Consider the following 15,161-nt stretch of genomic DNA (forward strand, 5'->3'; position numbering starts at 1 on the left):
TAAAATGAACTTTATAGGGCTCTTTACGTGGACTCTCAATAGGTTGGTTTCCTACTCGCAGGTTTTCCATGCCCTTTTGCTTTCACAAACAGCCCCAGTCTCTAGGCTAGAGCTTAATTGCAACCTCCACTTGACTCCTCAGAGTACTTTGTGATCCTTCCAAAGAGCACTTGAATTGTACCCATCCCCTTCCAGTCCTGCAGCTGTTCTCTACCTTCCATAGTCCCATCTTTCAGATTTTTCGTTTGCTCCTCCCCACTCATCTATCAGCTCCCACATCTGTCTACACTTCTACTTTCAACTACAACTCTTGCATACTCTGGTTGGCCTCCCCACTACGAAGGACATACATCTCATTTACTGGTCACTTAAACACTTCGTCCATCTCCACCTAACTCTTCTCTCCATTCAGAAGTCACTTAGGGAGCCAGGAGCTCTGGCTCAGGTCTTCCGTGGTACTGACACCAACGAACTGCTCCTAGTACTTAAAACCATCACCACTACAAACATGTCTTCCTAAGTTTTGATCCAGATAGGTGTACACAGTAGCCAATAGTAGCAGTTCCTCAAGAAACTCCGAGGGATCTGGTTTGGTAAAGGTAAAAGGTAGAAGCAATCAGTTCCCCCTGCCAGGCTGATAAAGGGCAGAGACCGAACAACTGAACGAAGTAGGAATATCCAGGTCTCTACAGCTTTGGCAAGTTTTCCTTCTCATCATCAAATTCTAGTTACTGTGGGTCCACAGCCTCAGCAAGACACAATGCCATTCGACCACAACTTGAAACATGCATCATTTAAGTCTAAGGGCTCTCCTATAGCTTAACATTTTCAGCACTTTTGCCTACGTCCTCAAAACTTGTCGAACAAGCCATTTCAGAAAACCAAGTCATTTTACCTCAACAGTGTACTGTTTGGTAATACACAGCCTGATAAGATCACCTTACTCGCGACTCATTACCATCTTTGGCCATTTCAAAAAAATAAATACACAAGCCAACTCTGTCAAGGTATAGGCTCTGTCTCACTTTAAAGGGGACAGCGTATCTGAGCTAAACGGACACTCTGCTATACCTCATACAGACCTACTCACATTTTGATCAAATTACCCATTTAAAAACTAAGAGAAAACCTAAAATGTTGCTACATACCCATTTGCTCAGGATAGTCTATAGCACACTACTGAATTTTCAGGAGCTGGGAGTCTAAGGCACCCTTCTTAGAAGTCCGACAGTTCATTCTACTCAAGGTCAAAGAACCCATTCTCTATTTCAGCCAACGTTAGGGAACACTAGCTTATTGCCTTGGGTTCTAAATCTTGTTATTCCTATTACAATAGAATTCAGCTTATAATCATTACAGTATTCTCTGCTCGAAACATTTTAATAGTGTTGCAAGGACTAGTAGAAATAGGAAAATCTCTTGCTATTTGTTGATGGAAAAAGTTTACACAAACCTCCAAAATGTCATTTGTAGGCCATAGGAGCATGAGCACAACCATATGGGAGGAGATAACCAGTCTCTCCCTTCATATATATTCTTTTTTATTTTCTTGTTATACCTTCCCAAAACAGAGACATTCAACAGTAGTTAGAATGGCCATCTCCCAACATTTAAAAAAAACTGCACCCCCCAATGGGTGAACAAAGTAGAGTGGTAACCTAGAGTTCAGCTGGGTAAGCCACTGCGGAGCCTTAAGTGGTGAGGTCTTCCAATTTCAGAGTGATGTGTCTTCAACTTGTATCATATTAGTGGAAATACATAATTTAATTTTGGTGAAATGAGATTCATCTCCCGACAGGATTAGTAACAGCATTCACTGAATTTCACATTCTTCTTTTGTGAACTGTGAAGAAAATGAATGGTAGCTAGAAGATCAATGGGATTCCAGCTCCAGCTGCAGGTGGAATGAAGATATACCAGGACAAAAACACCTATATTTTGATTTACAAAGCTAACAGCAGTTTTAAATCTGCAACTTAATTACAGACCAACTACACCACAACCTTTTCAAATGGCAAAAATACAAAAAAGTTAAGTGTTACAAAAATATTTCAGAAAAAGTGCATAGTCTAAGTGCATAGTAAATAAAAGCACTGAAAAATATCTTGCTAGAGGGAGTTCAGCTTGGAAAAGTTATTACCAAAGCTAAACCTTTTTATTTTACACAAACTATACTCAAAAATAGCTTTATGAGACTGATTTCTGGCTAAAAGTATCAAAGGGTTTATTAGTCAAGAAACAAATACCTTAACTGACACAGGTGGATAGAAAAGAAACAAGTAAGCTGCCTACCCCAAAAGTTCGCACTCATTAAGATTTCTGCAGTGTGATGGTGCTAACAGATCCTTTAATAGCAGAATGTGGTAATCATGGGATTAATTATTGCTAAAGTAGTTTTAAAAGAGAAAAAAATAAAACTTAAACCTGACACAATCTGACCAAACATGTGTCAATGTACAGTTTCAAGGTAATTTTTACAAAATACCTACATTTACACAACAGGCTTCTGGCAGCATTTTCAGACAAAGGTTCTTTTAATTTATCTTGACATGCTATAAATGAATAAATTACACTATTTAAAGAATTACTGTCAATAAGTTTTTCTTTCTCTTGTGTCAGAGAGAGGCAAGAAAAGAGTGCATTTAAGATTGAGAGGAAGCGCAGATAACGGAGGGAAAAGAACAGGGGCTCAGGGAGGGTCAGCAATCACATGAACCTCACCCGGTGGGATGCTCTCCAAGGTTAAGAATCTGCTCAACTCCAATTAACACAGAATTTAAAGAAAAACTATAAAATGGTAGTTAAACCCTTTAATGCTTTCATTCTTACTCAAAATCAGTCCAGCTGTGTAGTTTGAGGCTGCAGGAGTTAACACCACTAAGCCCTGGCCACTGCAGCACTAGGTACTGTGCCTGCAAGTCACTAAAAAAAGAAAAATGGAAGAATGCCTTTCCCCTTCAGACAGGGGGCGGGGGGGATTAAATTAAAAAAATCTGAGGAAAAAGTTATTAACACTAAATCTAAAATGATTTGCAAAGGAATAGTATGTAACAAATGGCTTGAAGTAGTCTATTAAAAAACTGGGGAGATTTTGATTTCATAGTGAGTCAGCAAGGCATTTTTGTTAAAAAAAAATCTCATTTCCTTACAGAAACAGTTTTTAGTTTTTAATGAACTTGTAAACAAAAAAATGCTCCCATTTCAAAATAAAAACAAAATCCCAGATCATATAGATGTTTACAGTGATTACATTTATCTAAGCAACATACATACATGTTCAGTTGTAAGATGTTAACTAAATTTGTGACAAATATGCTTTTTTTTTTTTTTTTTAATACCAAGAACATTATAGAGTTAATGCAGAGTCCTAAGGATAATCTAGTAGTCACTAAGTTTTTCTTAAGTCTTCACTTTAGATGCTGTTATTTCTAGCACGGGTAAGCAGGCAGAGTCTTTCGTATGCTCAAACACTGGAATCTTTGGTTGCTACCATATCAGCCGGCTTGCAAACAAGAAGCCAACCATTTTAAGAATGTTTTAAGTGAACAACTTGCAAACCCCAGGGATGGATAAACCCTAAGAATGCACAATTGTGAGCATTTACAACCATCACAACTGTGGCTGAAGACTGTTCATGCCGTTCTTCTGAAATGAGATCTCAAAGCAGTATAGTTCAAAATAAAAGATTTTAACAAAAAAATTGGCATATGCACAATTTCTCCACCAATTTGTGTGTGTCAACCATTTAGTTAACTTTTCCACTTGAAAAAATGCAATAGAAAACTGGACACCATGTTTCACTATCTCAGTTAATATTCACAATTACAGCGGCTACAACTCGGGACACGGCATCACCAATGCTGCCCAGAGCCAGTTTATACTGAAATTAAGTTCTTTACACCAAGTAAATGGTTGTTCACAACCACTGGCTAGTGTACATATGAACTAAAATTCCTAGATTTGGGGAGAAACAAATGCTGCTCCGATCATCTGCTCTGCTTCTTCTGTTCCTCAATTCATGCTTAGAAACCTGTTTAAAAAAAAAAAAAATCAAAACAGAAAAAACAATGTTAAAATTCCAAGTTAAAAAATATGTATTTTTTAAAAACTACACCCAAAATCGGGAAATTGGGTGAAACTGAGCTAATAATTTTAGAGTGGTGACTCATGTTACAATCTCATCTATTTGAAGATGACTAGAGCTCAATTTTTTAAAACAACAAAAAGCCCTTTTCTGTTCCGGATGCCTTTAGGTAGGAGGGGTACAGAGTCAGTCTTCCCAGTCAGCATATAATTCTCAAGCTAGAGAATTACTGGTGACTTCAATGAGCTTGTTTTGTTTACTTCCATTATTTCTAGTACCTATGTGTTTAAGTATCTATCAAATGAATGAAAAATAGATAGCTTTGCCTTAAAACTAGAAAGTATGTAATGTTTTAATTGTACTATGTGCAAGAAAGAAACTTTCTGCACATTGTTTCTGATACAAGTAAGCAACAGTAAGGTTTAATAACAAATATACTCAACAAATAATCGAATCATTCCACGGAACACAATCCTAGTAAGCGTATGACTTTTATACTGAAACCATGTACCTTTCAAAATTCTTTGCTTTCATCGATCACATTACAAAGGTGATGTTTTGCCCCGGTTTGAAAATATAAACAAATAAGGCCTTGGGGCGGGGGTGGGAGGGTTGGGGGGGATGGTGTGTCTTTATTTACTAAAGCCTTCCCACCCTATAAACGATAACCTCCTCCCACACAATTAGACTCTGAGACTTCCACCTCCAAGGAGATTTGAATAGAAAAACAGCTTCAGGTAATAGCTCCATATTCCATCTGTGGCTAAAGACTACTAGAGGAAATGCTGATCTCTATTACCTGCAAGGTCCATCTATGGCTAAAGGCAGAAGAAAGGAAATATGCCCACTTCTCACCAACTTCAAAATCCCATCAGTACCACCTCTCTTGTAACAGCCATCCTTCTAGGTGTCTGTACCCCTTGGTGCACCCTCCCCCAGCAAACTCTTAGAGCTGCCTCACTACCGCTCCTTGTAGCTCACTTTGATCTCTCACTTCTTCAGCACTGACACCGTGTTTTTGTTAATCAATAACCTTCCCCCTTTTTTGTGCTTTTCAAGCATTTGTTGGACCATCTCCAACAGGCTTTGTGGGATAAATAAAAATACTATGCTTCTATAATTTACTTTGCATGAATGTAGGCCCCTCTCTTCCAAGATAACATCAGACATTTATATACCATTTCTTGGTTAATACTGTCTGACTTGGTAACTTAAATTTTTCCATCTGAGGGCAGAAAGTCCTCTTCATCCACTTAAAAATATATTGGGCTAAAGACCTGAGGACAAACAAGTATCAAAACACTTCTTTCTCTCTCCACATTAACTAATGGGAGTTGGTACAAAACAGACCTTTGTTGCCTGCCCAAGTACTAAATTCATAAAGCAAATGCCAAAAATGAAAAACAGTGAAACTTTCTAAAAATGTACTTTGCCACAAGGAATATTATCTATTTGGTGTTTATCACTAAAAAGAAGTACCAAGGTAAGCATAAAAAGAGAACCCTGTCAAACCAAACCTGAATTAAATTTTAAAGTAAGACCATATTCTGTAACCTAATGCCAATGTTAGAAGAGAGTACTATAAAGCAGATTAAAACTATGAATTAGCTAAAGAGAAATGACCCTTACCCACATGAGCATTTAAGTCCCGCAATTATTCTTAAATATGGTTAACGAAAAATGTTTACGCAACTACGAAAATGATTTATCATAGCTATGCAATTACATTATATTGAGCAATTTAATTACTATGTTGAATATCCAAACAGCTTCAAAATAGAAACCACTGTCACTAAAAAGAAGGCTTAAGTTATATTGTCAAAATATTAGAAAACTCTCAACTTTAATAGGGATAAAAATTATATCTAGATAAGAATTGTACTGTTCATCTTTTAATCTGATATTTTAGAGATTCCTGGGTCAATTAATGATTACAATTGCTTAGGGGATAAGATATAGGCTAGCCTAAAAATATTCCCGGTAGAAGAGAGCAGTCAAACGCAGATTTAACTCTTCAGATTGGTCAATAGTAGGATACTCCACCCAGGGATCAATGTTTCTCCAGTGAACTGTCCTAAGATGTTACTGAAGTTTAAGAAAAATCTCAATGGGAGCATTCAGTGGGTATTCAACATTTAATCTTCAAGTGCTGGTATTCTTTTTCCCAGTGTGCGTGAGTCCTTGGTTTTTATCTTGTGGTTTAGGTGGTCTCTCCTGGCTTCTGGCTTCTAAAAGTCCCAAAACCCATCTTCACTGCAACAACAGTTACAATAAGGAATGGATCCCTTTGTTCCTTTAAAAAAAAAAAAAAAAAAAAAAGGAGGAAAAACCAAAGTTAAAACAGAGTTGGATGATCACTGGGACCACTGAGTTAATAGCTACATTTAAGTTTCTTTTCAAATCTGCAAAAGGAAAAAAATGTTTGTATTTATTTCACTATGGAGATTCTCCCCTTCTATCCCTTACTCCAAAATTTGAAGAGTATGTATTGGCTTTTATTTGTGAATTCACTTCAGATGTCCCTGATTTTCTTTTCTTTTTTTAAAAAATAGAACCACAAACTAGTTCAAACAGCTATTTATATAACAGTATGGCTTGAAGTCTGTGATGGACCTTTGAAATTTCGGGATCCTTTCACAGCAGAAAACTATTTTTTCTAGAAAACAATTTTTTAAAAGGAGTCTGAAGACAAGATCCATTCTTAAAATGCAATGTCATTTATCAGTCAAGTTTTCTACAACATGCCTGTGTGGGTTTTTTGGTTGCACAAAAATCAGAATCAGGCTTGGACAATTCTGAACCAGACTGGCACTATAAACGTTAAAGAAGAAAAACAAACAACTACAGTAACTTTTCCTAACTAAACTAAAAATGTATTAAAAGTTGGGAAAGATAGAAGATAGATTTTACTTTTATCACTACAAATAAACAACTTAAGTATACAAATACACATTACCGCTAAAATGCATTAAAAAAAAAAACCCAGACTAACGATCTGCTTTCTTTTGTCTTCCCTATTACAGAATTCTGAGGTTGTCGAATTTTAAAATACCTGTTACAACTGAGTCCTTCCCCAACTGGTAGATGGTCTGCATTCTACACCACTGAGTCACAGCAACACTGCACTCTTCTAGGTCTTCCAACTGTTGTGGTCTCCATCCAGACAATCTGACAAGTTGAAGTTTTTGATAGGTCCAGCAAGCCTTGAAGATGTGGGCTTCAGATCGCCACAAATCAATTCTTGCACACTTCTCTTCACTTCCTGTTGGGTTACTGGGCTCTTTCCTCTCCAGTTGTACTGTCCACAGTGAAAAAAGCTGACAAAAACTTCAGCACGCAGAGTAGCTCCCTGGCACTTCTTTAGACTGAGTGTATTCAGAGAAGATCAGTTTCCAGATATTTCAAGGTCTTCCCCTGTGATTTGGGTTACGTTGCTGAGTGACCAGCCACGTTCCTAGCAGCAATTGGTGAAGTCAGAAAAAGTTAAGCTAGAGATAAATGGTAGGTGAATCCCAGTTAATACTGGAAGGCAATTCAAGGAAGACCATGGACATGGTAGGAAAATGTGATGGAAAAATACGGAAGACCACGGACATGGTAGGAAAATGTGATGGAAAAATACTCCTATCTTCTATCAGCAATCTGACATCCATCTATATTATGATAAAACTACACCTGATATCAATGGTTGGAGCAGTGAACAGATGGATTAAGATGATGAGAAAAGAAATGTGAGGAACCAACTTGGCTTCACTACCTTCCGAAATTCTCCCCATCTCTGACCTCAACTAAAGAAATGGTGGATTTAACTGGATTCTGAATGTCCTAAAAATATTTCCTTTTCCTTTAGTACTTCTTAATGTCTTGAAAAGTACTCTCCTGATAATCACATATAGTTGAAGGAAGTGAAATGAATTTGTAAGTGCCTCAGATACTAATCTTTTATTTTTCTCCTTAGTATGTACAAAAAAGTAATCATAATCTCACGGCACATGAGCACTTCAGATTAGTACAGACCATAGTAGGCTTTACAAGAAATGCCTTGTTTCTTAGTCTTTCGATGGGCTTTGGAATGGAGTATTTCAAAAGATCTTTTCTTTAGAAAAGTAATTAGCAAAGAAGTCTATTACATATAACAAGCCCATCTCAGCTAAGGCAGACTTTAAAGAGTCTTTGGCCATTCTTAGTGAACTGCTGAAACAATCTACACTTTTCCATGGAAGACACATTTGATATAAATTTATCAAAAAATAGAAGTAATATAAATGTTAGTTACCACCACCATTTGGGGGATTTTTCCAGGAATACATATTCCTACAATATATAGCCCTACTTACTGAAGATTCATTAAGAAACTCAATTCTCTGTGGAAAACCTGAGACTGTAACACCATGAACGGAAACTGGTATGATGTATTTAAAAAGTATCTTCTAAAATTTTAATTAGAAAATGTACTATGGTGTTATCATCATCACTGAAAGCAGATTTCTTGGAATCAGCAAATAGCTGAGCTGAATGAACTCTTCCTTGAATAAAAAACTACTGTACTGGACCTTGACAGAATGTGCTTTCAACCACTCTTATTAATTAGAGACTGAAATCAGGAATAAGTAATCTAGAGTGACTGTCTTCAAACTCCAGACCTCAAGATTTGGGGTTGGAGTTAAGGAAATGGGCTCTCCATTCTTATTCCATGCCACTCTCAAACCTGCTATACTTTTCCTAGCTTCATACCTAGGGGATTTCATGTGATAGTTGTTTGGGACACTAAGCTCTATAACCAAAATAAATGTTTTCAAGAAGTAAAAAGATCAAATACAACTCTGTTGTTTGTATTCTGTGGCATGGAATGTTTTAGCAGCAAGCAGTATTTCACTTGAAATCAAAATATACTACTTCAAATGTTTCTCTGAAAGTAGTCAATGTTAAGTGATACATTTTCTGCAAAGTCCAATTCTTCAAAATTTTACAGGTTGGTGTTTATGAAAAACAATTTGTATAAACCCTGGGTCTAACACTGCTACGAAAATTTTGCAAGATTTCCTTTTCTTTCTTTTTAAAAAAATTAAACTCTAAAAAAAAATAATAATAAATTAGAAAAAAATTAAACTCTATCCCCAATGTGGGGCTCAAACTCATGACCCTGAAATCAAGAGTCGCACGCTCTGACTGAGCCAGACAGGCACCCCAAACACCCTGTAAGATTTTTATGTTGCTTTTATGAAAAATAGTTACAATACAAAATTAAGGATTAAACTTAAGTTTAATTACAATTTCTTTCCAAGGAAACATACTAACTCAGTGGATCCAACTTCTCATCTTTAAGACCTAGATAAGGTAGGACAAAAATTCTTCTTGTTTATTGAGAAAGACACAGACAGTGGAACCAACTCAAAATAAGGGAATTCTTTCTGAAAGCTGCTGTATGCCTGAAGTGAAATGTTCTACATCAGACAAGATTTAAATCTAATTTTAGTTCTAGAAACTGCAACTCGTGATGATCCTATTATCCCAGCTAGCTTTAGGCAAAAATTGGTTTCATTTTATGAAAAAAAGCAAATACCCTATAGATATCAGGTGTAACAAGTCCGAAGTCTAGAACGTTACACTGGTATGACCATTTCTGAGAGATACTACCTAGCAACCTACCTCATTAAGAGTTTGGCACTGTGATTAGTCATGCAATGATTAAAACACTCAAAAGGGACAATTAAGTCCCAACTGAGACACAGAGGCAAGCGTTAGTGTTTGCTATCCTGAGCTGAAATTTCATCATCTAAGAAACCCCATTACATTAAGCCTTCAACTGTGAATCCTTCCCAAATACACAAACATGGAAGAGAAGAATCTCAACTTCATTTCCTAATAGATGAGCTGCTGGGATGAGGATGACATCAGTGAATTATACTTCCTGAACAGTATCCTCAGGTTAGTGTCTATTTTTAAATTACAGAATTTTTAAAAAAACACAATATTAAAAATATAGACCCAAAGACTAAGTTCAGACTAAAGCAGTCATTCAGAAATTAAATAATTAGAAACCAAAGACCAAACCTTACCTGCCCACCACTTCCAGAAAGTAGGCAGGTATCAGGAGGTAAGCCCCAGAAAGGGCGGAAAGAAAAACAAAAACAATGAAACGGAGGAGTCAAACTGTATGGCAACAGTGACAAGAATGGAGCTGTGCCCTAACAGTTCCACTCCTTAGAAGCACTGAGAGTGCCAGAGACAAACAGGAAACAGACTAGTAGTAGTTTGGTGGCATTTGCCCCAAGTTTCTTTTCATTTTGCAAAGCCTAACAGCAGAATTCAATTCCATAACGAGCCCCCAGACCCTGAATATTTGCAAGATTTTATAAAATAGAGTCCAAAACAAAACAATTGTTTTGACATTAAGAACCTTATGTAGTTAAATAGCCACTAAAAGAGACATCTGGTTTTCGACTTAGGAAAGATGCGTCAAGCTTTTCAGTTATTTGAGCATTTAAAGAGCACAAAGGAGATGCTCTGAAACTGAGAAGATAGACACTTTGGGGGCAATGCCAGACTCACCTCCGGAAATTAGATCATGTTCACAATTTCCCATTTTAAATGCTAAAACATTAACATGCAGAAAAAAATTCTTAACACTGTTAGTCTGAAATAAAGTCCAAATACCATAACTAACCAGATTCATTATTAAAAATCAACAAGTGTTAGGTCTAGGATTTTGGATTGATTGATTATACCATATTCCCAACACCAAATGTTTATTTTGGAAAGGGTTAATGAATGAGTAAAAAAGATGCAGTTGTTAAAAATGACCCAAAATCCCAAGAGAATGATATAATATATACACACATATATGTATATACATATACATATATATATGAACAAGGACATTTGGGTTTAAAGTTAGTAGTCAAATTTTCCAAGGACGTCTTTTTTTAGAAACACAGAGCCAAATTTTTATTTATTTTAAAACCACCTCCTCGATCTAACACTGTTAGAAATGAATGAATTACCCAATTTTGTATTCAATTTGTTCCCTGTAACGTCACTTGGTTCTTGGCTACTAACCTTTCATGTTACTCTTGGTTTTGTCAGTTTGCTTGCCTGTGGGGGTTTGGGCCTGCTGACCCTGCCCACTTGAAGAGGCTGCCTGCTGTGCTGCTTTCTGCTTTAACATTGTCCAATCAAATGTGTAGTCATATTGGTGGTTCAGGGTCCTGGAAAACATAAAATGATATATGTCAATCCTTTAATAATAGTCTAGTTAAATACTCTATTGAGCTTTCAAGACAGTGAGGGCACTTTCTAAGGAAATCAGAGTATTTTCTCTTAGGTATGGTAGCTTCTAGAAGATTTCATTCCATATACATGACTTTTTAACTGTTCAGTGCATTAATTCCACTTTTTACAAGTCACAACTGAAGGAGAATGATGTCACCACTTCAGTCTGATGTATTAAGAATAATCTTTTTCGAAAAGAAGCCACCTTTATTACTTTCTTGAAAGAGGCAGGGGAGTGAGAATGAACCGTAGCATAACAACAAAAACATGGAGTCAAGCGGTCAATTATCTAGGGAACCACCCAACCAGGAGGTACCTCCTAAGAACTAATCAGATAAGTTTAAGAACACAAGCTTGTGGGGGAGACGTGTATGCTGGTGGCTTGCAAAGACGACTTTTCTGGGGTTAGAGAATTACCCCCAATTCTTACCCTCTTCCAACTAAGACTTCAGGCCACATATACTTTATTCCCTCCATGCTCAAGACCACTTCTGGGTTGCACCGAGGGAACCCTAGAGTCTGAGGCCTGACTCCACACAATCATAGGCCCCATAACTATCTTAATTAGTTAATTTTGTTATTAACAAAACAACTGTAGCAAAGCTATAGAGTTCCAAGGGCCACCAATAATCACTTCTAATATGAATGGCAATTATCGTGGAAAAGTTAGATTCTACTTTGAGTCTGAATCAACAGTTTCTCCATCCCAAACTAAAAAATTCTAAGCACATTTGCACCACAAATGGGAACATGCCAAACTCAGTCTATTTTTTAAAAAAATATTTTATTTATTTATTTATTTAACAGACATCGAGCAAGAGCAAGCACATGAGTGAGCACAAGCAGGGGGAGCGGCAGAGGGAGGAGGCTCCCCACTGAGCAAGGAGCCTGATGTGGGGCTCGATCCTAGGACCCCAGGATCATGACCTGAGCCGAAGGCAGATGCTTATTAACTGACTGAACCACCCAGGTGCCCCTCTTTTAGTGTTTTTTCCAAACTCAGTTTCTTAAAATTTTATTCATATGGGTTAGGCCTGCTTTTAATTTGCTACTTGTCAGAACAGATGTGTTGGTGGATTTAACTAGTTTCCCTCACTAGAGTCTACAGTCTTAAAAACACCTTAAAAACTGGCCTGAAGGGGCGCCTGGGTGGCTCAGTGGGTTAAAGCCTCTGCCTTCAGCTCAGGTCATGATCCCAGGGTCCTGAGATCGAGCCCCGCATCGGGCTCTCTGCTCAGCGGGGAGCCTGCTTCCCTTCCTCTCTCTCTGCCTGCCTCTCTGCCTACTTGTAATCTCTGTCAAATAAATAAATAAAATCTTAAAAACAAACAAAAAACTGACCTGAAAAGAATGCGGAATAGCTGCCTCAGATACATGTAATCCGGGGCTTCCTCAAAGCGCAGCCCACGACAATAGTTTAAGTACATGGCAAATTCTGCAGGAAACCCCTACAAATTCAAGAGTTAAAACACAAAGTAAAAAAAACAAGAAGAAGTTTATTTAAGACAGGAAAATAAATATTTAAATACAAGTAAAAAGTGTTCTTGAGGAGAGTGTTTCACTACTTTGCCACAAGATCTGAGAACTAAACTAGAATATGACTTGGTATCCTCATAAATCCTGACCACCTGATCATGTACATCTTTTAATACTGGCAGGGGAAACATGGATCCTTTCCCTACAGTATAACATTCTTAAATAATCTGGATATCCAACTTGCTATTATTCTGTCAGTGTCTAATAATTCAATGGCAACAATGAAGAAATGACCAAATGAAAGCCACCAAGTTTAAGTTTCTTTTCCACAACAGGTCAATGAACTGGCACTTTCTCCCCAATTATGTAAGGTGTAGCTGTATATACCTATACAAACAGAGAAGTAAAATCACCAAGAGTACAAACATATAGCACAACCACTGTTGTCATACAGATCAATCATGAACAGACTGGGTTTGGATTTGGGTTTTTTCCGTAACATTGTCATAATGCATGCATAACATATTCTGTTTTCCCACTAACATTATATTGCAATTATACTTCTGTGTTATTTCCAACCTCTTCACAAGCTTCTGAATGGGTGCATAATATAGACCAGTGAACACATCCTAACTGTTTCCTATACTATACAGTTAGGCGATTAAAGTTTTTCTTTCATAAACATTATTAATAAGTACAGCTGTGGGCATAAACTCTTTACATGCTCAGCTTCTTAGGATTCTCAAAAATGTATTTAACACATCTATAAGCCTACAGATATTAACCGCCAAAAAGCTTTTGCCAGCAGCAATGTAGAAAATGCAAAAAAATTTGAACAAAAATCTCTACACTCTGCTTTGAGTACATGGTCATGTGAAGGGTTGTAAGTTAAAAGTCTCTTCCCACAACCTTCCAATTCTGCGAAACTTCTCACATGCAGGAGGTTAAGGTGGGATAGAATGGACATACTTGCAGTACTTTTACTCACTGCATTGACATAAACAGATTTAATTTTTATGCTACTTCACTGCTCCAAGAGTGAACAGCTGAAGTGATAAATATATTGTACATTTTATTTAAACTCTTAACATGACTTTAAAATTTGTAATATACATTCATGGTCTATGTTAATGTTAAGCAGCATATATCAAATGAATTTGCTTTTATGTGTATCACAAATAGAGCTAAACAACTACAAGTCAAATAGTTTACTTCATGCATTCCTACCTTATGAAAACAGGCAAAACCTTATTAACGTAAGAAAACTACCAATATCATAAGTTATTACAGATATGAAATATGTAGTTACCACTGGACTATGAGACTAAAAATAATCTCACTACTTTATAGTTAACACTAAAATTATGTGTTCACTGCACCCTCAATCAATTGTATGTGGCCAATCCGTAAAGACCTAGTTCATTATTTCTAGATCAAAATTAAGACATAACCCAGAAGCAAACAATGTACTAACCCTCCCTCCCTTTTTTCCTGTAAAAACGTCTGACATTTCCAGTAATCCAAATGAATTGTGATGTTGCACAGATATAGTAGTGTACAGAAAACAAATTTTGCTTCTTGAACTATACAGATTTTAAAGTTAACTGGGTATACTATAACACATCAACATTTTATTCATTGACCTAAAATGTATTTCATAATTTAAAACAAATCCCAAAGAGACTCAGAAAAGATGACAGTCTCTTACCCACCCCAACCCCTCCTCCTTTACTGTAAATCTAGAGATGGCAAAAGCAAATTTGTGGACAAAACATCACCTCTCCCCATTCCACAAAGTACTGTTTCAATACCATGTTCACTTCCCCCTTCTAACACCCAACTATATAATTATATCTTGTTTCCTAATAATTTCAGGTATGCAATTGTCTCAGAGAGGACCGTGCGGTTTTCTCTCAATGGAAAATACCATGGTTATTCATCATGACACAGCTCCGTCTCCATTCTCAACTTACAGGCTTCTCTAACAAAGTCTGAGATTTCAGGGAAATGAGCCTGACTCAAACTGTCATCTATACTGCTGGACACTGGCTATTTTGGATTGCTGTGATCTGCCTTTGTTTCTCTACTCCTTGATGTCCCTGACAATTTTCAATATCCCTTCTTTGCTAGCACCAGTTTAGGGTTAAGGAGAATATTTCCTAATTTTGTCAAAAATTGGTGAGGTTCCACTAGAAAACTTTACCTGCCCTCTTCTTCCACTAATTTTTAACAGATTGTAAGGTCCAAACAAACGAGAAACATAAAAGGTTTATTTAAAATGACCCATATATTCAAGCCACTCCAAGATACTTAGAATTACCAAAACATA

General features: G+C 36.8%; 1 protein-coding gene across 10 annotated transcripts in view; it reads right to left on the bottom strand.

The window, feature by feature from the left end:
• Nucleotides 1-3,154: 3,154 nt before the first annotated feature.
• CSNK1A1 (casein kinase 1 alpha 1) overlaps nt 3,155-15,161 on the bottom strand; it is a 44,370-nt gene continuing 32,363 nt past the window's right edge. For 2 of the 10 annotated variants that reach the window (XR_004381965.1, XR_004381967.1), the window contains 4 exons: nt 12,698-12,804; nt 11,144-11,292; nt 7,137-7,538; nt 5,807-6,377 (listed from right to left, as the gene is read on the bottom strand). Coding sequence is in view for 7 of the 10 variants with exons in the window: in XM_032851505.1 (XP_032707396.1) it covers nt 9,378-9,412; nt 11,144-11,292; nt 12,698-12,804 (291 nt within the window). In the remaining 3 variants the exon portion in view is untranslated. Of the gene's footprint in view, nt 4,031-5,806; nt 6,378-7,136; nt 7,573-9,328; nt 9,413-11,138; nt 11,293-12,697; nt 12,805-15,161 lie in introns of those variants that run through there. The other 8 variants (XM_032851508.1, XM_032851511.1, XM_032851507.1 and 5 more) reach the window with 6 other exon arrangements.

This window comes from Lontra canadensis, unplaced genomic scaffold, assembly GCF_010015895.1.
Source record: "Lontra canadensis isolate GAN:19392208 unplaced genomic scaffold, GSC_riverotter_1.0 scaffold5, whole genome shotgun sequence".
In the NCBI taxonomy this organism is placed as follows: Eukaryota; Metazoa; Chordata; class Mammalia; order Carnivora; family Mustelidae; genus Lontra; species Lontra canadensis.